At 53.5% G+C, this 24,091-nt stretch overlaps 3 protein-coding genes across 8 annotated transcripts in view; 2 read left to right on the top strand and 1 right to left on the bottom strand.

Annotated features, from left to right (window-relative positions):
* The first annotated feature begins 9 nt into the window (after positions 1-9).
* Positions 10-6,453, top strand: TSR1 (TSR1 ribosome maturation factor). Of its 4 annotated transcripts, none has more exons than XR_013958049.1 (16): positions 11-233; positions 306-409; positions 662-878; positions 959-1,093; positions 1,620-2,047; positions 2,298-2,457; positions 2,607-2,758; positions 2,935-3,137; positions 3,557-3,719; positions 3,919-4,029; positions 4,346-4,478; positions 4,857-4,973; positions 5,225-5,365; positions 5,482-5,556; positions 5,648-5,964; positions 6,356-6,453. XR_013958049.1 is itself a non-coding variant. In XM_080629858.1 (15 exons), the coding sequence occupies exons 1-15, from the start codon at positions 134-136 to the stop codon at positions 5,824-5,826; spliced, it is 2,418 nt and encodes an 805-aa protein (XP_080485984.1). In that variant the 5' UTR covers positions 11-133; the 3' UTR covers positions 5,827-6,009. The 4 variants fall into 4 exon arrangements, 2 of the variants coding, with proteins under 2 accessions (XP_080485985.1, XP_080485984.1); XR_013958050.1 differs by having other exon boundaries at positions 6,359-6,374; XM_080629858.1 differs by lacking the exon at positions 6,356-6,453 and having other exon boundaries at positions 5,648-6,009.
* Positions 6,141-8,390, bottom strand: SRR (serine racemase; the record flags this gene model as incomplete). The annotated part of the gene is made up of 7 exons (XM_080629861.1): positions 6,141-6,619; positions 6,858-7,067; positions 7,289-7,363; positions 7,462-7,581; positions 7,654-7,757; positions 7,980-8,115; positions 8,223-8,390. The coding sequence occupies 7 exons, from the start codon at positions 8,388-8,390 to the stop codon at positions 6,422-6,424; spliced, it is 1,011 nt and encodes a 336-aa protein (XP_080485987.1). The 3' UTR covers positions 6,141-6,421.
* The window catches only part of SMG6 (SMG6 nonsense mediated mRNA decay factor), a 106,683-nt gene continuing 90,414 nt past the window's right edge, over positions 7,823-24,091 (top strand). For 2 of the 3 annotated variants that reach the window (XM_080629857.1, XM_080629855.1), the window contains exons 1-8: positions 8,475-8,583; positions 9,450-11,196; positions 12,093-12,285; positions 12,982-13,092; positions 13,711-13,817; positions 14,901-14,979; positions 15,898-16,008; positions 16,651-16,863. In XM_080629857.1, coding sequence (XP_080485983.1) covers positions 8,499-8,583; positions 9,450-11,196; positions 12,093-12,285; positions 12,982-13,092; positions 13,711-13,817; positions 14,901-14,979; positions 15,898-16,008; positions 16,651-16,863 — 2,646 coding nt within the window. In that variant the 5' untranslated portion in view covers positions 8,475-8,498. Of the gene's footprint in view, positions 8,147-8,474; positions 8,584-9,449; positions 11,197-12,092; positions 12,286-12,981; positions 13,093-13,710; positions 13,818-14,900; positions 14,980-15,897; positions 16,009-16,650; positions 16,864-24,091 lie in introns of those variants that run through there. The other variant, XM_080629856.1, reaches the window with a different exon arrangement.

The raw sequence follows: 24,091 nt of genomic DNA, 5'->3' as shown, positions 1-24,091 counted from the left end.
TTTACCTCATGGCGCCACCACTCCCCTCACGCCGCCATCTTGGTCTTCACCACGTTCCCGCCCTTGCCCGAGGCGCCGGACGTGACGCAAGGGGAAGCCCCGAGGAGGAGGAGGTGGCGGTGGCGGTGGCAGCATGGCGGCGGTGGGTGCGCACCGGCCCGGGCCGCTGAAGCAGCAGAACAAGGCGCACAAGGGCGGGAAGCACAGCGGGGCCTCGCAGCGCCGCGCCGGAGGTGAGGCGGCTCCCGGCCCGGTGCCCAGTCCGGTTTCTGGCCCGGCACGCCTTGACCGTTGTCTCCCCGCAGGCCGCGTGTCCGTCAAGGCCCAGCCGCGGCGGCGGCTCCGCGACCTCAGCCGAGTGGACCGGCGGCACCAGGCGCTGCAGCTCCGCCGGCAGCGCAAGGAGGCGGTGAGGGCCGAGGGGGAACGGGAAGCAAGTCGGCTCCGGTCCATGCAGATCCAGCGGGGCCGGTGCGGGTGTTTGTGTCATGGCGGGAGGAGTCGGGAGGGGAATAAGCGCCGGGTTAGATCAACCCAAACCTCAGTTGGGTTTGGAACAATGAAGCGTTCCTGGGTTCGGGTTGAGCTGTGGAGGGAGCCGGTGTGGATCCGGGAGGGCAGGAGAGGACCGGAGGGGTTCACACTGCGGCTCTGCCCGCAGGTGATGGCGGAGAAGCGGGGTCTGGGCAGCCGGGACGGGCCCCCGCACCTCGTGGTCGTGGTGCCGCTGCACTGCAGAGCCGCAGCCCAGGACACCCTGCGCCTGCTGCAGAGCCAGGACTCTGCTCTGGTCCGCATGGAGCAGGGCAGAGCTGGCGGCTTCGCGCTGCTCTGCCCCCGACTCAAGCAGCGCTGGCGCTTTGTGACAGCTCAGGCAGGTGAGGAGGAGCTGCTGGTGGTGTGGTTCTTGGCTCAGTGCCCCTGCACAGCCCCAGTAACGGAGGTGTTTTACTTGCAGGGGACCTTTACACTGTCCTAGACCTGGCAAAAGTTGCTGATTCCCTCCTGTTCATCCTGGATCCTGCGGAAGGCTGGGATGATGCAGGGGAATACTGCCTCTCCTGCCTCTTTGCACAGGGGCTCCCCACCTTCGGTGAGCAAGTGAGAAACATTAAGGGCTTCTAATGGGGTGTAGGGTGAGGGGCAGCTTGGGGGAGATTTACTGCTGCAGTAATTAAATCTGCATGTGTTAATAGGGGATCAGCAGTTATTGCTGTTTCTGAGCATAGGTCAGTCAGGTGAATGCCATTCTTCTACTGCCTTTTGCTGTTCCTAACCTGGTTGGAGAGTGCTGGAGATAATAAGGGGTGTTCTAGGCTTGGGCCTCTGAGTGCATGGTGGGGTCAGCACTGCAGTCGTTATCCAGCTGTGCAGAGAGAAGGGATTCAGACGCTTTCTTGCTAGTTCAGTTCCATGGTGTCATTTAGTCCCCAGAATATTATTTCTGTTGAACACTGTATTTCTGCCCCAACTGTTCTCCTGAATGTGTGAAACTGCCTTTGCACTTCATGGTGTGAATCTGTTTGCTTGTTGATTGCTGGTATCTGAGTGTGTGTCACTAGAAGGGGTTTAAGGTTGATGCTCTCATCCTGACCTCTCTTCCATGCTCTGCTTGGTAGCTCTTGCTGTCCCAGGGGGCACTGACTTACCACCCAAGAAGCGGATAGATGCCAAGAAGAAGCTTTCCAAAGCCATTGAGAAGCGTTTTCCCGAGGCCAGGCTCTTCCCGCTGAACACGGAGCAGGAATCCTCACTGCTCCTCAGGCACCTCTCCACACAGAAGCAGCGGCACCTCGCCTTCCGGGACCGGCGCGCTCACCTGCTTGCCCACACTGCTGAGTTTGTGCCTGCTCAGGAGGGTGACCTGGTTGGGACCCTGAAGGTGTCTGGCTTTGTGCGGGGACAGAGCCTCAACGTGAACAGCCTGGTGCATATCGTGGGGCATGGAGACTTCCAGATGAGCCAAGTGGATGCTCCCCCTGATCCCCTCTCTTTGAACCCTCGAGTGGTTAAAGGACAGAAGAGGAGTCAGGACATGGAGGTGCAGGTGTGTTGGAGGTCAGGGCGTTGCTGGTTGTGTTTAGAACATGGTGTTCAAAACTTACATCAGGAAAATACAACTGGGTGTATGTGCTCAAGGGGAGGGGAAAGGAAGTTGTATTAGTGCCAGCTCTTGAGCTGAGGTTCCTCACCCACAGCATGTAATGAACATGATACTAAAAGGAACTGCAGTTAAGATCCATTGCCAGCTTGAGTTAGGAGTGTTCACAGCTGGGAACCCTGCCCTTGCCCTCCAGGATGACTCTGTAAATGGGACTGATGAGATGGAGGAAGATGTTAAGGTCCTGATGAAGGCAGATCCAAGCAAGCAGGAGTCTTTGCAGTCAGAAGTGGTTCCTGATCCTATGGAAGGGGAACAGACGTGGCCTACTGAAGAAGAGCTGCAAGAAGCAGAGGGTGAGTAGCAGCAGTACTCCTGTACCTTTCCGTTGCCCCTGTTGAGGGTTGTTAGAAACCCTCGGTTGTTATTTACACCTGTCTTGTGTAAATGGTGCTGAGGGAAAAGAGAATCGTTCCTGCATTTACCATTGGTGGGAATCCTACAGCTTCCCTGAAGGCAAACAGGAGAGTGGTGAAGGTCCCCAAAGGCACATCCAAGTACCAGGCTGCCTGGATTGTGGATGATGAAGAAGGCAGTGAGAAAGATGATGAAGATGATGACATTGATGATGATATGATGGAAGAGGCAGTTTCCCAGGTACATCCAAGAGCTGATGCCGCAGGTGATCTCCAGGGTGTTACTGTGTATTCCAGGACAATCCTGTCCTGTTTTCCTCCATGCAAGGGCACCACAAAGAGCCAGGACTTGCCTGGATTTCCACTGTTAAATCTGTCACGTGTTTGATGTTGCTTCTTTGGCTTCCTTTGTGTCAGGAGGGGGAAAGCAGTGGGGAGGAGGAGGAACCTGCAGAGGAGGAGTGTGAGACAATGACAGTTTCCGAGTGCTTGCGGGACGAACAGTACGACGAGAAGGTGGAGGAAGATGAGGAGATGTTGGAGAGATACAAACAAGAGAGGATGGATGAAATGTTTCCTGATGAGGTGGACACACCACGGGATGTTCCTGCCAGGATCCGGTGAGAAACGGGATGCTTTGCTGGGAGAGGAGCTGGAAAGCACCCTTCTGCCTGGTTTGGTGAGGGCAGGAAGCCGGTGATGTCTTAGCCGTGGTGTCTGAACCTGGCTGAAGGACTCTTCTGAAGACTCACTCTTAGGCTCTGAGGCTTCCAGGGGATGCAGCAGTTGGGAGGCAGTGGGTGAGCCTGGGCAAGGAAAGCTGGGATCTTACCTAGGAGAAGGGAGGAGGATGGCAGAGCCTTGGATGCAACGCTGCTGTTTCTACCTCTCTCTGCACTAAGATACCTTCTGAGAGCTTCTGTTTGCTTTGCTGCCTTTGTCCTCTCTGAAGGTGTGAGTCCATGTGGACCACAGAAGGGTGCTGGCCACACACCTGGACTGGTGAAGTAATTTGTCTTCCCTGTTATCCCTTCCCTAGGTTCCAGAAGTACAGGGGGCTGAAGAGCTTCCGGACTTCTCCATGGGACCCCAAAGAGAACCTCCCAAGGGATTATGCCAGGATTTTCCAGTTCCAGGACTTCTCCCGGACCAGAAAACACCTCTTCCGGCAAATAGAGAAAGAGGAGACTGAAGGAGCATCGGTAACTCCCTCTGTCTGATCTCTTCCCATATTGTGTTCCCTCGTTCCTAACAGGGAAGACATGTCAGAGCCGTAACTGGGTGGATCTTTCAGGCAGCTGGTGCTCAGCACGAAGCTTAAGTTCACCCTCTAACCCAGGCATGTTATTCCTGACACTCTTCTGTTAAGAGAACTATTCACAACCAGTCCTCTCCCGGCAGGTTGGCTGGTACGTTACGCTTCACCTCTGCAATGTCCCTCTCTCGGTGATGGAGAGCTTCAAAGAAGGGAAGCCGTTAGTCTTGTTCTCTCTGCTTCCACACGAACAAAAGGTGATTAAATACGGTCCTGCTGATATCTTGCAGCTCCTTGGCTGATTCCATGGGTTGCAGAGGTTCTACCTGCGGAGGGTTTGGGCTGAAATCTCCCCCTGTTGCATTTTAAAGTAGGACCTTCCCTTTGGTCAGACCAGGGGGTGTTTGGGCTCGAGTGTCTGAGCCTGGCTGAGATGTCTGCACTGGTAACCAGTGATCCTTTGGGAAGCCATTGTCACGAGCACTCATCTCTGCTGCAGTGTCCCATTGTTTTCTGCTCCAGCATCACTTTCTAGCCCTGGGTCAGCCCCTCTCAGAGCTGCTTCTCTTCCAGATGTCCGTGTTGAACTTCCTGGTGCGTCGGCACCCGAGCCACAGCGATCCAGTGAGGGCAAAGGAGGAGCTGATCTTCCACTGCGGGTTCCGGCGCTTCCGAGCATCCCCCCTGTTCTCCCAGCACACCTCAGGTTCGTGAGGGACCACAAGGCCTGGAGTTTCCAGAGGAAGCCAATGATGTCTTAGCCGTGGTGTCTGAACCTGGCTGAAGGACTCTTCTGAAGACTCACTCCTAGGCTCTGAGGCTTCCAGGGAGGCATTAAATAGTGGGGAGTGGAAGGAGGCTTGGGACTGGCCCAGAAAAGAGGGTGTCAGGCTCCATGCAGTGAGCTGCTAGCTCATAGGATCACCTTCATTCCCAGGCACTCATATCAGCACAGGAGGGGTGTTTGTCACCCATTTTCTTAAAGCACAGAGCCTGTTTGCTAGTGATAATGGGCTCAATGGGGTTTTCCAGAGCTCTGGTGACTGCTCTTGGCCTGAACTTGACCATTGCTGTTCTCTCCTAGCTGATAAGCACAAGCTGGAGCGTTTCCTGCGCCCGGATGCTGCCATGGTGGTGACTGTTTATGCTCCCATCACTTTCCCTCCTGCTTCAGTGCTGCTTTTTAAACAGAGAAGTAATGGTATGTTACTAAGTGCTGATGAGGTAGTGTCTGGGAATCAGACATGAGCAAGCTGTTCCCATACCCCATTTACAAGTGCATCTTGTAAGGCATCCCCTTCATGTTATTTAAGAAGATGCATGTATTTCCATCCCCATTATCACTGGCATGTTTGGCTTTGCCTGTTCTGGGGTTGCTCTGGGCCTGGAATCATTTGGGGAAGGGGGTTTTGGTGGGGTGGAAGAGGTGTTATCAGTGACTCTGCCTTGCAGGAATGCATGATCTCATTGCCACTGGTTCTCTGCTGTCTGTGGACCCCGACAGGATCGTCATCAAGCGGCTGGTGCTCAGTGGCCACCCATTCAAGATCTTCACCAAGATGGCTGTTGTGAGATACATGTTCTTTAACAGAGGTACAGCTCAGCTCTGTGTGGTGGGAAGAGGGGATGTGGAAGCAGAACTCCCGTGGGAGTGGTTGTGTTAGTGCAGCAAAGCCTGTTCCTTATCTGCCTTTTGTGTTGATCTCCAGAGGATGTGATGTGGTTTAAGCCAGTGGAGCTGAGGACAAAGTGGGGCCGTAGAGGACACATCAAGGAGCCATTAGGTAGGTTTGATTTGGGATTTATCTCTGTGATGCTGGGCAGGATTTGGTCCTGGGCAGGGGAGGCAGCTAATGGCCTCTTCTCTGTGCGCAGGAACCCATGGGCATATGAAGTGCCAGTTTGATGGACAGCTGAAGTCCCAGGACACAGTGCTGCTGAACCTCTACAAGCGGGTTTTTCCTAAATGGACTTATGATCCCCACGTTCCGGAGCCTGTGCCGTGGGTGAGGAGCCAGAGCACACTGCCAGTGCAGGAGATGGACATGGAATAACTCCAGCGTGGCTGGAGTTGGTGCCTTAGCTCCTCGGATGCTGTTCTCAGCCCGTGCACAGTGAGGAGAGCACTGATGTGTGGATGTGTCACTGCTGGGGTCTGTACAGGGGTGGTTCTCTCACCAGCTGCTGCTCAGGTACCAGCTACAGCTATTTATTTTAATGGAAAGTGTTTTCAAAAACCTTTTAAGTGCTTCTGTCTTGGTGGAAGCTGAATGGGGAGGCTGTGGGTACCCCCTGCTCATTGGGGCTGATGTCTTCCCCAACCATGTGTGCAGGGATTTTGCTGTATGAAGGACAGGAGTTTGCTGGAAGTTTCTGTGATCCTGAGAAAGGTGAAGGGAGGGTGGCTGAGCATACAGCAGGGCACTGGGGAGGGGACAACAGGCCATGCTTTGTTTCCAGACCCCCAGTAGGAACCCTTTACTGTGGATCCAAGCGCCTCCTTGCTGCAGAGACCACCCCCAGCTTCCTTTACCCATCTACAAAACGCTTTCAGACCTTTGAGGCTGTTTTATCTGTTTTCAGTAGCACACAAACCAGACTCTACAAACCCAGAGCGAGGTTCTCATCGCTGGAGGCCCTGCTCCGTTCTCATTCCGCTGTCCCAGGGCGCTCTGTGAGCCAGGTCAGGGAGCTCAGGTCCACGTTTCCCCCGCACAGCACGATGCAAACATGCTCCAGATCCCGAGGGAATGCCTGGAACCGCTCCGAGAGCACGGCTGCCACTCCTACGCCTGCTGTTGGCTCAATCAGCAGCTTCATCCTTTCCCACACCAGCCGCGTGGCTCGCTGTCGGGATAGAGCAGCTGCTGTCATTCCAGCAGCAAGGACCGGCTGCTCCAGGGCTGGGGAAGGGGCACTGGGAGAGCAGAGCTTCCGCCAGCCCTTTCCAGCTGGAGATGTGTGTTGGACATCTGCAGTGGGGTGAGGGTTGTGCTGCTCTGGGAGCTTATCCCTGGGACAGAGCTGGATGAATGGGAAGAGAATGGATGGAGGCAGTTGAGAGAAGGGGGCTGGGAATGTTCACCTTGATTTCTTCCTCTGAGACTATCAGGACATCATCAACCAAGTCCCTGATGATGGGCCATGTGTTGGGGCCGATGTTGGTTCTCACTGCATCTGCGATGGTTTCTCGTGGGTGAGGACTGGGGGTCAGCTCCCCTCTCAGCTTGGACTGGTAACAGTCGTCTGCATTGCATGGCTCAGCAGCAAACACCCTCACATCTGGTCTCAGAGCCTATGGAGAACAGGAAGAGCCACTTGGTTGAAATTCCTCCATGCCGGCCCCCTGTTGCTGCTGGTGCAGGGGGCTACATTACAGCCATGCAGCCCTCAGGCAACCAGGGATCCTCACAGCAAGGTCTCTGTTTCTAAAGAGAAAAGCTGCTCATTGGTTTGGATCCCTACCCTTCCCACCAGGACATGCAGCCACCGCTTCCCAGGTGAGCTGTTGCCTACCTTGATGGCAATTGCTATTCCTGCAATCATTCCTCCACCTCCAACGGGAGCCACCACTGCATTTATCTCGGGTGCCTGTGCAGAAAGGAAGTGTGGATACTCATGTACCCCTCTCTGCTGTGCCCCTGCCTATGAGGAGTATGGTCTGGTGTCATGCACTGTGGTCCCCTCACCTGCTCCAGCACCTCCAGCGCGATTGTGCCTTGCCCGGCGATCACTGCTGGCTCCTGGTTGGGATGCACCAGGACTCCTCCTGTCTCCCGGACCACCCGAGCTGCTGTCTCAGCTCTGGACTAAGGCAAAGCACAGATGTCACCTCTTGATCTGGCAGGGCCATGCTCTTGCCAGTCTTCCCCATGCCCTACCTCGTCACTGGGCTCGCATGGCACCAGTGTGGCACCATAGCTGCGGATGGCATCTTGCTTACAGTGTGGGGCTGTGCGGGGCACCACGATGTAGGCAGGGATCCCTGTGTGATGAAAGAGGAGGCAAAGCAAACAGCGAAAGAGCTGCATTACTGCTTTGTCACACTGGGGTTAAGGAGAGGGACAGCCCTGCTTACCTCCAGCCATAGCAGAGCTGGATGCCTGGAGCTCCCTCTGCCCAGGATCCACCTCTGCCTTTACCCTGGCCCCATGCCCGCTGCTTGTCTGCTCTCTGAGCTGGGGCTGAAGGTCAGGACCCACATTACCTTCTGCTTGGGCAGCACAGGCGAGTGCCTGCCCGTGATTCCCACTGCTGTGTGTGACAACGGCGCGGGGCAGCTCCCCTCCAGCGTGCTCGCTTCCCTCCACCAGGCTCCTGACTGCGTTCAGGGCTCCGCGGATCTGCAAGGACACCGCAGCACCCTCACTTAAGGTGGGTGACAGCAGAGAGCGAGTTCCTCCATCACTAGACGCAACCGGTGCCCCGAGGCCGGGTGATGGCCGCGCACCTTGAAGGAGCCGGTCTTCTGGAACAGCTCGCACTTGAAGAGCAGTCTCCGGCGGGTCAGGCGGTCCAGGGCCGCGCAGGTGAGCAGCGGTGTGCGGTGCAGCCGCTCCCGCAGCCGCCGCTCCGCCTCCCGCACGTCGCACAGCCCCAGGCGGTGCGGCTCCGCCATGTGCTCCGCGCTGCGCGGCACCGGGGCCTTGCGCGCATGCACCACCCGCAGCTGTTTGTCCCTGCGCGGCCGCCGTCCGTCCCTCCGCCGGGGCGGGGCGGACGGAAGATGGCGGACGGGCTGGAGCGCGTCCGCGTCTCGGCCGCCGAGCTGCGGGACATGGTGGCGGCGCAGGCCCGCGCTGCTGGCGGCGGTGAGGGCGGGCCGGGGCCGCTGCGGCGGCGGGAGCTGGGGACCGGGAACGGGCGGGGGGAGGCGGGAGCCGCTGCTTGGGCCTTCCCCCCTCACACACACTCCCCTTCCCCTCAACGACACCGGCCCGCGCCCCTCGGCCGCGCCGCCCGCGGTCGCCGCGATGAGCGCACAGACACCGGGGCCGGTGGAGGCTGCAGACGCGGCTTTGCCTCTCGGCTGGGGCGTCCCTGCCCGCTCGGGACCCCCGCGGGGCTCAGCCCCCCGTAGCGGTGGCTGTGGCGGGGCTGAGGTTCGGTGGTCCCGATTAGTGGCAGGAGGGAAGAGCTGAGGTAACGTAGCCTGGCTTTAGTGTAGTGTTCGGTTATGTGTTGTCCAGGCTGCGTTCTCTGACGAGGTGTGTAAATACAGCTACAGGGAGCAGGAGGGAAACGTTACGGAGTTGTGGGCAAGGGGGGAGGACACATCTTTGACTCAAACCGTGCCCTGGCTGACTGGGGGAGGCTCCCAAAGCAGCGGCAACCACTGCTGAAACCTGGAACAGCAAAAGTACTCCCAGTACTCGCACACACGTGCTCAAGTTTCACACTGGGCTTTGTCCCTTTCCCGTCTCGGTGGTGCTTTGAGGCAAAAGCTGTTGTGGGACTGTTTTGAAAGTGAATCAGGCCAAGGGTTTGGTCAGCTCTGTTACAGTTTCTCATTTTCTGCTCCTGTAAACCTTGGCTTTCAGATCTGTTCTCTTGTTCCTGCCCTGGGGGTGGTAGGTTCTTTGTCTTTAATAGCTCTCCTTGAATATATGTCATTATGGTTATTTGTTCCTGGCTGCTCTGTGGTGGGAATAACGTTGTTGTGTCTGTTTCTCCTCAGAAAACATGAAGGAAGTGAAGGAGCCGAGGCACCGCAAGGACAACAGGCGCCCAGACCTGGAGATCTACAAGCCTGGGCTCTCCCGCCTCAGGAACAAAGTGGTGCCACCAAAGCCTGAGGCCTCGGAGGGGGAGAGGAGCAGAGATGAGGAGAGCAGGGAGGGGAGTCCCAGTGACAAGGGAGGGAGGGCTCCACTCATGGAGGATTTCACTAAAGGCAATGGCCCCAAGCAGAATGGTCCTGTGCGGGAGAATGAAGAGGCTAAAGGTGGTCTTCAGAGCCCGGAGAGCGTGTCCAGGCAGCCGGCCTCGGATGAATGGTGTCCCAAAGCCACCAGGAGAACCAAGAAGCCAGACCAGCAGATCTACCAGCCTGGAAAGCGCCTGCATTCAGCTGCTAAGGAACCATCCCTGAGGTCAGCGACTGAGGAAGTCACCAGTAAAATGGAGCAACTGAAGGTTGAGAGAGATGAAGAGACTGAGAAAGGTACCGGAAAAGACAACAACAGGAAACCCAAATCAACCAAGGAGGATAGAGAGGGGAGCCAGGCAGGGGAAGGAGTGAAAGCCTCAAGGGGAGAAAAAGGAAGACGACTGGAGCGAGGTGACAGGATGAGGAGAGCAAATGATGAAGGGAAGTTGGGCTCTACCAAGCGGTATTCCCGCTCTGACAAGCGCCGGAGCCGGTACCGCACCTGCAGCACGAGCTCAGCTGGAAGCAACAACAGCGTAGATGGAGCCCCACTCGTGAATGGGGTGGAGAGGCACCAACAGCGTGCCAGAGAGAGGATACGTCCCAGGAAGCAGCTCTCTGCATCCTCCACTGACTCCCTGGATGATGACCGAATTGATGAGGCAGAAGCGTATGTCTCCAGCAGGAATCCGGACAAGAAGAGGCATCCAGAGCAGAGCCGAGCTTCTAGAAGTGAGAGTGAGTGGAGCAGCAATGGCAGGGAAGGGAAGGGATCCTTTCGAGTCACATTTGACAGCAGGACTATGAGCAGGGATGTCAGCCTGGCAGACACAGAGAAAAAAAAGCCCCTGAAGGCATTTGGTAGTTGTAAGGACTCTGAGGCTCTGGAGGTGAGGAGCCAGATCAGAGAGCCCCAAGGGCGAGGCCGTGGGATCCTGTTCCTGCCTGCCAACACCGACCTCTCTGCCAGCACCATGGGCTCCCCAGAAGCCATTCACCCTGGGCCCAGGCTGCTGCTCGGTGGGGCTGGGAGCAAAGGCCCCCGCAGCAGGGGCCGGGGAGGGACCATTCGCAGGCTGTGGGACCCAAATAACCCGGACCAAAAACCCGCCCTGAAGAGCCAGACTGCTCAGCTCCATTTCCTGGACACGGATGATGAAGTGAGCCCCACCTCCTGGGGGGAAGCTCGCCAGGCCCAGACCTCCTACTATAAGTTCCAAAACTCTGATAATCCCTACTATTACCCTCGTGCCTCTGGTCAAGGTGCTCAGTATCCTTATGGTGGGTACTCCCTGCAGTATCCCATGGGTCCAAGCAATGGTGTGTACCCAGGAGCCTACTATCCTGGTTACCCCGGCCAGGCAGGACAGTACATGTGTGGTCCACTGCCCCCATCCCCTCTGAGTCCTGAGATGGAGCAGCAGATGAGGAACTTGCAGCAGCAGGAGCTGAGCAAACACCTCCGTGAGGCTGGGAACCAGGAGCAGCAGCTCAGCAACCTGCTTTCCAGAGACCGCATCAGCCCGGAGGGGCTGGAGAAGATGGCCCAGCTGAGGTGTGTGGCTGTGGTGTAGAGGGAGGTGGGACTGAGTCATTTCCAGGGTGAACTTAACAGAGCTGTTATCCAGGGAATGGTGTCTCCTTGGGGGTTTGATATACTGGAGATGTTGGTGTCTCAGAGACTGGGAGATGGGGTAGTGGCTCAAAAGCTTCTCATGTTCTGGGTCTGTTTGTCGTGTGTGGGCATTGAAAGGAAACTGGGGGTGAACACACCATTTGCCTGGGCTGAGAGCTAAGCTGTGGATGGGGAATGCCTTGCCCATGTTTCAGGGGTATGGAGGAGCAGGACAAGCACCCACTGCAGCTCTTGCTTTCTTTTTGCTCTTGCTGGAGCTGCTTCTCTCAGTTGCAGTGCTCTCACGTGCTTTCAGTATTTGCTGAAATACTTCTGCTTCCTTACCTGGCCTCAGTTACCTGTCTGATTTTCACTGTGGCTTCAGGGGTTGTGCTTACAAAGAGAGGTGTGGGATTCTCAAGCTGTGTGACAGTGCGGGATAGTGTTGTTCTTGTCACCACTTGATGCTGTGACGTACGGTGGTCCAGTGGGAGCGGCCTGGTGACACCAGCTAGTGAGAGGGAACTGCTGTCCCTTTGGCAGGACTGTAGCAGCTCTTCTTGCTCTTTGCCAGGCCCTGATCCATTCCAATGCATACATACAAGAGATATGGTCCTTCCAGATTTACCCTCTTGGAGCAGGAAGTGTATTTGACTACAACAGCTCCCATTTCCCTCTGGGATATGTGTGGAAGCATCAGTTTGCCATGGTGTGAGCTGCTGAACTGCTCATGCCTGGTGTTTGCTGGATGAAAAGCTGCAGGTGGCTCAGCACATGTTCCCTGGCAGCTCAGGCCTGTGCAGTTGCTGTTGTTAACTAATTGTGCTTCCCTGTAGGGTGGAGATGCTCCAGCTGTATGAAAGATGCATCCTGATGGATATTGAGTTCTCTGACACCCAGAACGTGGACCAACTGCTGTGGAAGAATGCCTTTTACCAAGTGATAGAGAAATTCCGACAGCTCCTCAAGGATCCCCAGGGGGAAAATGCCCAAGAAATTCGGAACAAACTGCTCCAGCTTCTAGATGAGGTGAGAGGAGAGAAACATCCCCAGACTCCACGAAAGCTTTGGGATTGGTGGGGTTGGCTGGTGTTTAGAATGGGATGGTGTAAGTGGGCAACTGGTATTCTCAATCCTCTTCATATCAGTGTTTGCCTTTGGCCATGCTCGGACAAGGAGGTTGCTCAGACAGATGATGGGTTAGTGTGGGACGTGGAGGTCCAGGGGATGTTTGTTATAATTTAAGCCAGGCTTATTTTGGTTTGTTTCATATTAATTAGAAGTTGTTTTAAGCTAAAATGAGATGAATGCCCTGGAGTGGAAATAAACAGAGGTGTTCCTGGAGATGTTTGTGCCACCTTTATCAAATGTGCTTTAAAGTCATACTGTAACACTCTGCAGCTCAGTTTACTCTTTGTAGGAAGTAGGCTGACAGCTCCAAGAGGATGTGATCTATAGGATTAGATTGGTTGGATGAGACTGCTGGAGGGCTGTAGTCCAGCCTCCTGCTCAAAGCAGGACTCCTCACACACTAGATCAGGGCAGTCTTGATATTGTCTAGCTCAGTCTCAAACCGCTGAGGCTGGAAATCCTCCAACCTCCTTGTTCTTTGCAGAGAAGCAGCCCAAACCTCAGGGAAAGGGACCTTCCTGCAGGCAGGAATAATGTGGTGGTTTTTTGCTCATCATCAAAGACTGTAACGCCCAAATATTGTGTGATTCACAGGGCACTTCTTTTTTTGATGGCCTGCTCCAGAAGCTCCAGGTGTCCTACCAGTTCAAGCTGGAGGACTACATGGATGGGATGGCCATTCGCAGCAAGCCCCTGAGGAAAATGGTAGGTTGGCTTCCTCCTGGAGACTTCTCATCCTGAACAGTTGTCACTGTGTTTGCAGGGAATCTTTCTCAAAGAACTTGTTGAACCAACACTGGTGCATTGACATTTCTTAGCTTCCTTTGCAAAGAACTTGGTTTTGTACCAGCTCAGGGCTCATAAAGGGAAATAAGTGTCCAAAGGTATCCTGGCTTTGCCTTAGATATTGAAATCTCTTATTTCTGCCCATGGAATGCAGACTAATGACCAAGGAAAGCCACGGTTGTGCTGCCTCCCTTACAGTTGCCAGCACTCTGCGCTGTGCTGGGAGTGCAGGTGCAAGGGACAGCTGGGAAAGGATATTTTAATCCAGCTCCATTCCCATAGAGATGTGCTTGTCCAACAGCTGTCCTCAGATTAGTCACGGCCTGAACAACTCTCTTCTGGAGAGGGATGGGGTGTTATTGGAAAAGAGGAGGTGTTCAGGGGCTTGGCTTGCTTCTACAAATGCTGAACCAGTGCCATGGAGCCTTGTCATTTCCTTCTGCTGCCCTTCAGTGTGTCAGGGACCTCCTCTTTGCTCTCTGTGTGCTCCCTGGGGCTGTGCAGGTCTCTCATGATGTACCAAACGCTGCCTTGCAGGTGAAGTACGCGCTGATCAGTGCTCAGAGGTGTATGATTTGCCAAGGGGACATCTGCAGATACAGGGAACAAGCAAACGACACCGCCAACTATGGAAAGGCGCGCAGGTACTGTGCTCCTCACTGGAGCTGCTCTTCCTCTCTCTGCAAGGGTTATATCTCCTCGTATGCTTAAACTTGCCTCTAGCCAAATAAGTCGTTCTGCTCTTCTCTAGTATTGCAGCCCTGGGAAGTTGAAAGGTGTAGCCAAGGCTGTTTTGCTGTCCCAGAGGGTCATCCTCCAGCATGGATGGAAGTTTTTCCTGTGTTTATCCTGCAGCAGGGAGGGTTGATGCTGTTGGGGCTGGCAGAATGGCTGTTGTATTTTGTGGTAGCTTTGCAGCTAGGAGAGATTCCCATATGTGTCCATATGTTCTGACTGATTTGGGAGTTTCTGGCACTTGTTGCTTTCTGTCACTCTGTTTTCTCTGAGGCAAAAAGTGGGGGTGAGGGAAGGAATGCAATGACACAAGTGAGCCCAGCATAGGGGATGGAGCACTGAAGTCCATGGAAGTTTGGAGAAAGGGCAGGAAAAGGTGCTGATTTTAAAGTGTATGGGCATTGTGGAGTATGCTGATGTCTCAGGGGGTCTGGAGGGAATGTAGCAGGTTCATGATGTGTCTGAAAAGTGCTGGTGGATCTGTGTGGCATGATACAAGCTGGGGAGTGGATAATACAATTGAGGGTAAATAGAGAAGAGAAGGATGCATGGATGCCTCTTCTCTTGGGATAACTAAGTATTTTGAAAATGCAAGATCCTGAGTGTCTTGAGGGACAAGCTAAGGGGCATGAAGGGTTTGTCCTCCGCTGCCATGGAGCTAAAAAGGGGTCAGAAAGAGAAATGTTCCCTGAATAGCCTGTTCTCTGTGCCTGAGGCTGCACAGGGGACTGGGTCTGGCTAAATGCTCATCTTCAGGCTGAGCCAAGAACCGTATCTGCCCCTTTCTTGTCCTGGTCCCCATCTGCTCCTCCAGGCCAGGCGCCGGCTCACTGCCTGTGCAGGCTCTTGCAGGCAGAGGGCACTTGTGCAAAGGGCTTGTTCCCTGTAGGGCTGCCAACAAGGGGAATTCTACACAATTCTACAGCAAGCTGCAAGGAAGGCAGCCTCGTGTCCTGTCAGTAAACTTTCCTCTTTGGTTCTTCCCTCTTCAGCTGGTACCTGAAGGCTCAGCAGATTGCTCCCAAGAACGGCCGCCCATACAACCAGCTGGCACTTCTGGCCATCTACACGGTAAGATGCTCATCCAGCAGGGACAGGGAGAGCCCTTGGGGGGAGGCTGTGGGATTCCATCTGGTCGAGGAAGGTATTGTTTAGGGCAGTGCTTCCAGATGGTTTCTTTCAAGCAGAAGGAAGTTGATGGCAGGATGTGCTGTGTGGGTTCCAGCTGCTGTGGCCTCAGGCAGCTTTGTTAGATACACACCACTCCCTCAGGCTATTGGCGCTCTGGGGACTGTTCCGTGGGCTGTTGAGAGTGCAGATGCTTGACAAGTGGGTTGTGTTTCAAGTTTTGCATGAGAGTTTTGTGCCCAAGGCCATGCTGTCATGAGGATGCTGTTTGTGTGCTGTGCTTTCATTGAACCTGTGGGCACTGGTCTAAGCAACATCTACGTGTGACTTTGACAGGCTTTATTCTTGCTGCCTACTCTAGCCATGCAGGAAAACTTACTTCAAGGAGGATGTGACAGCAGATAATGAAAGCATCAGACTGGGATATGGGCTGGCAGGAGGCTGGCAAACCCTCTGGTTTTCCTGCCCCTCTGCTCTTCGTAAAACTCACATGGAGTCATTTCCATATTCATAGTAACGTTATTTCCTGGACTCAGGAATTCAGTATTTATACCTTTGCCCTTTACCACGATGGCTGGTGAGAGACCATGTTGTGTGAGCCTCTGGGTTGATGGCTGCTGTAGAAGCCTCGGGGCTACGGTGTCACCTGCACTCCCTTAACCCTGGCGATGGGCTTGTACTTTGTGCTAGTAGCTGTGAATGTGGGTGGAGAGCTGAAGGTTCTACTTGTCATAGTGCTTGTTGGTGTGTCTGTCTGTCTGTCCCAGGCAGTATTGAGGGACAGAGAAGGTAAAGTCTGGGAGCTTGGCTTTGAATGCCCCAGGGTGAGTGCCAGCTCTGAGTCTGGTTGTGTTCTTGCAGAGGAGAAAGCTGGATGCTGTCTACTACTACATGCGCAGCCTGGCTGCGAGCAACCCCATCCTGACAGCCAAGGAGAGCCTCATGAGCCTGTTTGAAGAGACGAAGCGTAAGGTGAGCCTCAGAGCTGGGCTGTGGGATGCTGCAGCTGCCCATTCAAGTGTCCTGAGCTGGAGAGCTGTGATCCGGAGAGAAAAGTGATGGTGGCTTTTGGACTTGGAGTCTTGCTTCTAAAAAATTCCATGTTGGGAGTGGGGAGAGAGGCAGCCTTCAGTATGATGGTGTCCTTCCTCTCCTCACATTGATTTGGGTTTGTTTGGGCAGCTGAATCTCTTGTTTCTGGGTCACAAACTATAAACCAGTCAAGTTCAGCAAGGGCTGTAGGGTTGCTGTGGTTTGTGGCATAGCCTTGGCATGCAGCATGGTCGTTGCCTTATCTTGTAGGTACCCACACTTACGGGGCTTGGTGAGAGGGGCTGCAGTGTCTTTGTGCCCTAGAGGGTCACCTGAGTTAAAGATACAGTGTGTTGGCTGTCACACATCTAGGGCTGGACGCAGCTTTTCTTATCCTGGGGCATTTGGAGTTGAAAACCTCTCACCTGCACTGTCCTAGGGAGTCAGAAACCAAATTCTGGTGCTGTCAGTGAGTTTCTGTGCTTGTGAAGCAGGGAAGGGCTGATTTTCAATGTGAATGAAATGATAGACTTTTCCTGACCTTTCGTCCCTGGGTGATATGAGTCTGTTCTGCCTCCCCAGGCTGAGCAGATGGAGCAGAGGAAACACCAGGTGCTGGATGTGAGCCCCAGCCGGCGGGGAAGGGGCAAGAAGTCCACACTGCGTCAAGTTGGAGATGATGCCACACGGCTGGAGATCTGGATCCATCCCTCTCACCCCCGCTGCTCCCAGGGCAACGAATCCGGCCGGGATTCTGAGCAGGACAATGGTCTTGGGAACCTCAGCCCCAGCGACGTGAGTACTGCAGGAGGCAGCAGTTGGCTTTGGTGTCATGTGTTTGGAATGCAGTGGAATGACACTGTATCTGTTTTGCTTTCCTGTTGCTAAATTTTCCAGTGTTTTGGCTTCCCCTCTGGGAGCTGTGCCTGGGTCAAGCTGAGGAGCTGGTGACCTCGTGCCTCTCATGTTTAAGGCATGTTGTTACCATCCATTTCTTGGCAGCATTGTGCTGGCGTGGCTGATATGGAATAGGAGAGGCACAAACAGAAGATGCTGTGAAATGCCTCTCCTGAAAGCTTTAACGTGGGTGAGGTTGCTGCTGGGAAATGAGGTCAGATGCTGAAGACCAGGGTTAAGAGTGACCCTGTGAGCTCTAAGGCTTGTTCTGGAAGTGGGTCGCTTGTCCCAGCGCCAAATGATTGGATATTTGCACTGGGAATGTGAAAACCATGGGTTTAATTTCCAGTCTAGGTGTTCTATTTGCATTGCTACTTCTGCTGGGAAGCCAGACTGGTGCCTTTCCTTTGCAAGAATGAATAAAGAAGTGACTGAAGGTATCTCTCAGCCTGTTGGAGCTGGGTACCTTGCAAAGGGAGACTGGGTGAACTCTGTTTGTCAGGCACAGGAATGCGGGCGAAGGCAGTGGTGGTTGGGAGCTCATCCTCTAGGAATCCTTGCACTGCTTTGGCACATGCCTCTTGCAGGAGGACTTGCCAGGGAGCTCTGGGCTGCCTGTCCTAAAATGGCTGTTGAGAATGGGAGTTTAGCAGCACTGGGAAGACCTTCTCTGCATTCTCCAGGGCCCGGAGCTCCTCCGATGCAACCACGCTTTTAGAACTAGTTTGTGACTTCAGCTGGGTGGAACTGGGGTGAAGTCTTGGAGCTCTGAGAGATAAGCTCTGGCACGTTGCTGCAGCATAGTTAAGATGTTACTGCCCTTGGTTGTTTTCCCTCTCCTTCTGGAGAGCTCTGCTTCCTCAGAATCACTGAAAAGAGCGTGCCAAGCTTTAGCCTCTCCATAAATCATTGGTGAAGATGCTTTGAGATGAGTGGTTTTGAGGCGCTGGGGGTTTCTCTTTCTCCCATGTGAGGCAGTGTAGCACTAGCAAAGCAGAGGGCTGTGGTGTCTTGTCCGCAGTGCTGTGTGCTAGAGCTTGCTCTTGGTCTGTTCCAAAGTGCAGGTTGCTGGCAATGCCTGTACATTATTGTGTCTCATTACTAGCTTAGTCTTGATTTCTCCATCTCTGAAACGTTTGCTCATGGAAAGCATGAACTTTCTGATCATGGAGAGGCTGAAATACAATGGTACAAGGGCAGGGGGAGCTGAGGGCCCAGGTTTGGGCACTGCTGGTTTTGGCAGCCAAGGTGTTTGTACTCTGCTGTGGTGCAGTGCTGCACTTGTGTTGGTACAGCTGCTGATGGAACTGTGCCATGGCCACATCGCTGAACTGATGTGCATTGGAAATGACCAGGTGAAAAGGAAACCTTAAACCCTTGTCCGTGCCAAAGCTCCCGAGCTGTGGGCTGGATAAAGGCAGCAGCGCCTCGGGAAGCTCTGGACTCCTCGCTCCTTGAAGCTGCAGCCTCTCACCCTCGTCCTCACTGCATCCTCGATGGTTTCAGCTCTGTCTCTGCAAAGGAGCGGCTCAGTCCGTCCGTTGCCGCTGTGTGGCACTGTTTGGCTTCGGAAGGGCCCTGCGTGCGCCCGGGGCAGGCAGCAGCCCTGGTCTGGCAGCACCAGCACCTCTGCCCCACATCCCGCAGCCGGGCGGAAGGGAACAGCTCTTCTCCCAGGGGATGTGTGCCAGCGCTGACGTGTCCTTTTGGGGAAATGAGGCTAAATGGTCCCTTCCTTGCCAGCTTTAGCCCTTGGGAAGGCTGAGGCAAGTTGTGTGTGCGCTGACAGCGTGTTCTGCAGGTAACTGCTCGGGCATCAGAGGCAGATAAACACTGCAATATAGACCCTCACAGCTCTGGATGTGTGCTGGGCAAAGTATGGGAGAGAGGCTCCTTGCACCCTTCAGACAGAGGCTGCTGTGGCTTCGAGTGACTGGTGGTTTCACTGTGGAGATGCTATTTTACAGGTGACAAGAGATTGAGCTGGGATGTTTCCTGTCCTCGTTGTGCAGGTGGTGAGGTGCCAGTCCTGTGGTGTGGCACATTTAGCAGGGAGATGCTGAGCAGTTTCTCTCCCAGGACCTGCTAATGTGTGCATTGTCCCCATCAGCAAGCACAGAGTCTGCTCAGCACATGCTTGTGCATCTCCTCTCAGTGCTGACTTGGTTTTTCCTCCTGCATCCCTGTACGAAGACACAAACATCATTATTTCAGGGTTAGTAACTGAATGGAGTTAATAAAGCATTGATGGCAAGTCTGCAGAAGGCCAGCTCACCCTGCAGCCCTTGCTGTGACAAAGGAAGGTGGTGTGCAGAGCTGGCAGCTTGCCGTGCACTATGTGTTTAGGTAGAGGCTTGGCATAGCTGCTGCATTTACAGTTTGCTGTGTTTTTCCTAAGAGGATGCAGAACTGGAAGAACATAGCATCTGTCCACAGTGAGGGGTGTTCATCTCCATTTGTCCCCTTCCTCAGTAACTGCATTGAGCACTGCTGGCTGGAGGGCATGGGGCAGTTTCAAAGCAAGCTGAAGAAATGCTTGGGTTGCAGCCTGGCTGGTTTGTGCTCAGGGTTTTGTCTGTTACGCCTGCAGCCTTTTGGGGTTTCATTCTGTGAATGGCTCTTCTCTGTGGTCTTTTGTACGTTGCCTGGTTTTAGGTGTTCAGTGGCACGAGAGCCCAGGCTGACTGCTTAGTAACATAAGGTCCCTTCAGGTGGGATTCCAATCAGAAGTGCAGAAAAGGAGGCTGAGCCTGTGAGCAGTTGTGCTGCTTTATTATGAGACATCTGGATAGGGCAAAGGCAGCTGAGGAGCTGAATCTCTGCTGTTTCTTCTCTGCCACTGATTCCATTAATCTTAAATCTGATTAAATCTGATTGTACCGCATGCAGCCTACTGCACAGACTGTGCATTGGGAAAGAAAGCAGGGCAAGTGTGCTGTCAGCCTCTTGAGAAAGTGTTAATACGACACTGAGTTTGAGATTTTAATCACTCCAGCCAGGAAATGCTGAGTTAAGGTTCCCACAGTTGCTATTGCTACCCATGCTCTGCAGTAGATATTTCCTTGTGTTACCACGCAGCCTGCATGCACTAATACAGATCGCTCCATGGCTGCAGCTAAGCTTAGGGAAGAGAGGTTTTCCCTTGGCAAGACAGTAATTGAAGAATACTTCTCTCCAGATGTCTGAATGCTTCAGCATCATTAAGGAATGAAGTCTCCTGGCCTCTCTGTGAGAGGTCAGCCTTGCAAAGCCATCAAAAGTTTGGTAGGGCCACCCAAAAAGCTCTTGGGAAAACTAAGGCCAGAGTCAAGATCTGCTCTCTCAGGCTTGAGTGTCCCCTGCAGGAACCTTCCTGTTTGCCCCAGCCTGCTTAGTACGGATGGAGGTGTTGCATTTGCTGTGCCCATGAAGCAACAGCCCCTTTGCTGTAGCAGAGAAATTGGGGTGGAATCATGAGCTCTGAGGTTCAGTGGGTTTTAACTTCCATTTCTTTACACAGGCTTTCTTCTCAGCAGCAGGGAGTAGGGACACAGTGCATCAGGGTTCAGCACCAGGCCTACAAGGAAAAGAGGTCAAAGTTCTATCACTACACTGCATAGAGAGGGTTTCTTCCTTGTTACCTACTGTATGCATCTCACATCTTGCGTGTGCAGGGTGTCACTGAGGTTGTAAAAGCTGTCTTGCTTTATTTTCCTCTGTAGGTCAGGATTCAGTTGACTGGCAACTTCACAGCATCACACACAGCGGTGGTAGTGACCTGTGTTCAGAGTTTGGTGGCCTTGATGTCACTACCTCTGCTCCCTAGGGGCGTCTGGGTTGTTGAAAGGCTGTTTCGGTGTGAGCTGGGCTGCATCTACACCACAGGGGCACCCCTGTTTGCTGAGGGGCTCCCTTTGCTCTCACCTTGTAACTCTTCCATCACACATGACTAGAAATAAGCAACAGGCAAAAGTGGAGATGATGCGTTGCTGGGGTTACAGTTGTTCTTCCATATGGATGCGTGGATAAGAAGCTGCTTGGGGACCTCCTTATTTCTGTGGTGTCTGCCCCTAACAATGCTGACAGGATTTTGGGAGCATTTCTCTTCACTGCTAGCATGGCCTTTTGGGAATAATCCCTGCTGGTTGATAGTCCAGAGTTCCCTCATTTGCTCCCTCCGTGGTGTCAGTGTGCAGAAAGGTCCTTTTTCAGACCAGAAGTTCCTAAAAGATAAGCCCAAGAACCTGGGGCTGTGCCTCTGGTTTAGAAGGGCAGCGTGGAAGGCTGGTGGTGGGACATACGCCAGGTCTTACAGCAGGACCTTGGGTCAGGCTGCTGTTGGTCGCAGGAGGGTGGCTTGTGTTAGGTCAGGAAGTTTGTCTTCTCTATAGGCAGGTGCTCTCTAGTGTTTGATGTGAGTGATCAGTCTGTGGGCTGTTGCGTTGTGTTCTGCTCCTGCTGTCAAGGGATGGCACTGCCTCCCCTCCAGCCCACTGCTTGTGCTGTATTTCATCCCCACCTCTGCAGTGCTGTGAGCCTTTACTGAGCCTCCCCTGCAGCATGAAAACAAGCAGGGAAGCTCTTCGGGGTGGGAATACCAGGCTTACCTTCCTTATTGGTGTCCTTTACCCACCACCCACATGAAAAAGCAGCAAAGAGATGTTGCATCCTTCATGTTTGTGCCTGAAGCAGGACTCGAGGGAGAAACCTGGAGTTCCCTCTGTCCTGCCAAGGCAGCCTCCTTTCCTCACCCCCCCTCCAAGCCTGCAGGAAGCTGTGGGGTTTGGTTACTCATTCGTGGAGGTCAGGACGAGGTCTGGGGTTGTTTTTCCCTTTGTGTTTAGGAAAGAGTTTACAAACTGCTTTGAGCACCGGGGAGCTGGTGGCGTGCGAAAGAGGCTTCTTCACTGCTAGATTCACATTGATTCTCTGCCCTGTCTCTTGTTCTGACATCTCTTTCTTGGCTGGCAGCGTGAGTACTTCTGAGTGCCTTCCCCAGCCTGCAACCCTTCTGCTTCCTAATGCGACCTCGGTCACCAAACCACCTTGGGGCTTCATTCGTACTCGAGCCGTTCTGTTGCGCGTGGTGAGGTTGGTTTGTCTCCCCTCGCGCTGAGCACACTTTTCTGCAGAGGAAGTAAAAGAGTGCCAGGCTGCAGTTGAAACTGGTTAAACACTAAAACCACACTCCATGCCTCTCTGGGTTTGAGACGTGACATTCAGCCATGCAGCTTAGCACTGGCTTTTTTTCTGCCCGCTGGTTGTGCACCCTCCTTGCTTGCACTTTGTTTTTCTTTATAAACTCTGGGTTTTACTGGAAAATGCTGGTAAAAACCTTCTCAGCTGCAGTTTGTGTGTTAATAATTCAATCAGAAATGCTGCTGCACCTTGCCTGGGCTTGTGATCTCCCGTGGATGCTCAGTGCTGCTCCACTAAAGCTCCTGGAGCTCAGTGAAGCTCCCACAGCCTGGTTATTGATTGAAGCCCATGCATGCATGTTGTGGAGAGCCCACATGTTGCTTTCCAGCACAACTTGACCTCTTGTCACTACCCAGAAAGTGAAGGCTGAGCTATTGGTAAGAGTTTCCAGAAGTTGGTGTTGGTCTAAAAAAGGAAGGGGGGGGTGGGGGGTGGAAATAGGATCGTGTTAGTGGTTTTATTTAACTGTGAAGAACAAGGCAGGGCCTGATGTTACTTGGATGGGAGAGACACCAACATGTTCTCCTTCCGGTAACAGGCATCTGGTGCTAATGTGTATAGAAGTATGGTGGTGGATCAGAGGTGGGAGCACTATGAGGACATCAATGAGTTCTGCCTGTGTGAGGAGCTCTGCTCTGACCCAGCGCCCAGAGAGGCTGTGGTGAGGGGAAGGAGACTTCAAGTTCCAACAAGCTTCTCATACCCTAAACCCAAGTACAGTCATCCAGAAACCGCCTTTCCCTGTCAGTCACTCTTTCCTCATTTCCTCTCCTGCTGGTGCTGATCAGGCAGGGATTTGTGTGTAACCAAACCCCCCTCCTGCTGCTGCACATCAGCCCTTCCTCGTGGCAGCGGGTTTGATGATCCATGCACTGCAGAGTGGGGTTGGGAAGGGCGGATTTCCACTTCAGACAAGGATACTGCCAGCATCTGCGGGACTGGTAAAGGAAGTCCAGTGCCTAATGGGAGGGTTGGGAAGTTCCCCAGAGCAGGGTGAAGGATGTAGACAGTGATTTCTCTTGAGCTGCCTTTTTTGCTGTTAGTCTAACCTTGAGCTTTGTCTAAAATTGGCCCAAGCCAACTTTTCCTGCTGCCTGTTGTGTGCTTTTTTGGGATGGGCACCACATATTCCACAGCCAAACCTCGTAATTCTGCCATAGGGAATGTTTGTTTCTGTGTTGAATGAGCCATTTCCAGGCTTCATAGCCACTGTGGAGGTGGGTATTAGGAAAGAAACTTCCTTCCGGAGGATCAGGGAGTGGAACCTGCTGGAATCTGTGTCATTTCCTCTGTCCTTGGCTCTACTCTTCCTCCCCAGCAGACTTCACTGCTGTGTAACTCACAGTGGAGAGGGAGATGCCTTCATGGCATCCATTCCTGTTGGTGAGCATGGCTGGGAGAGTGGGAGCATGAAGATCGCGTGATATGATGCTGTCATCCTTCTGGAAGGCTCCGTCTCTGCTCAGCCTGTTGTCCAAATGTCTTCTCTGTTGGCCTGACTCCATCCTATGCCTTTCAGGGTTCTTCAGTCTTCACCCTTCTTGATTTGTCACGTTACCTCCTTCCTTTGTGCTTTAACCCCACAAATAATCTATTCCACTGTAGAACCTACTCAGAGCAACACCCGGAGCTGCACTACCAGGAGATGTCTTCTGACCAGAACTCATCACATATTTATTGGTGTCAGTCTTCTGTTACAGGAAGGAGATGCTGTTTACTCCTGGCAAACAGTATGTGTTTGAGTCTAAGCTGCTTTTTGTTGGTTATGACTGCTTCAGTGCACAGCATGTGGCCTCCCCATTACCTGTTGGACAAAGAACAGCTCTTCCCAGGTCATCTTCCTTTCAGTGCTTAACTAGATCCAGCCTTGAAGAGCCGAGCTTGTATCCTAAATGACCTGCAGCACCAGAGCCAATTTGTGAAGAGTTTTGTGTTGAAAGTGAACTTG

This window comes from Psittacula echo, assembly GCF_963264785.1.
Source record: "Psittacula echo genome assembly, chromosome: 15".
Taxonomy (NCBI): Eukaryota; Metazoa; Chordata; class Aves; order Psittaciformes; family Psittacidae; genus Psittacula; species Psittacula echo.
This window is presented reverse-complemented; position numbering and strand designations above follow the sequence as displayed.

Coding starts and splice junctions, on each gene's coding strand:
- TSR1 (XM_080629858.1), top strand. CDS start 134: ATGGCGGCGGTGGGTGCGCACCGGCCCGGGCCGCTGAAGCAGCAGAAC. Junction 879..958: donor CTTTGTGACAGCTCAGGCAG/GTGAGGAGGAGC, acceptor TTTTACTTGCAG/GGGACCTTTACACTGTCCTA. Junction 2,458..2,606: donor AGAGCTGCAAGAAGCAGAGG/GTGAGTAGCAGC, acceptor GGAATCCTACAG/CTTCCCTGAAGGCAAACAGG.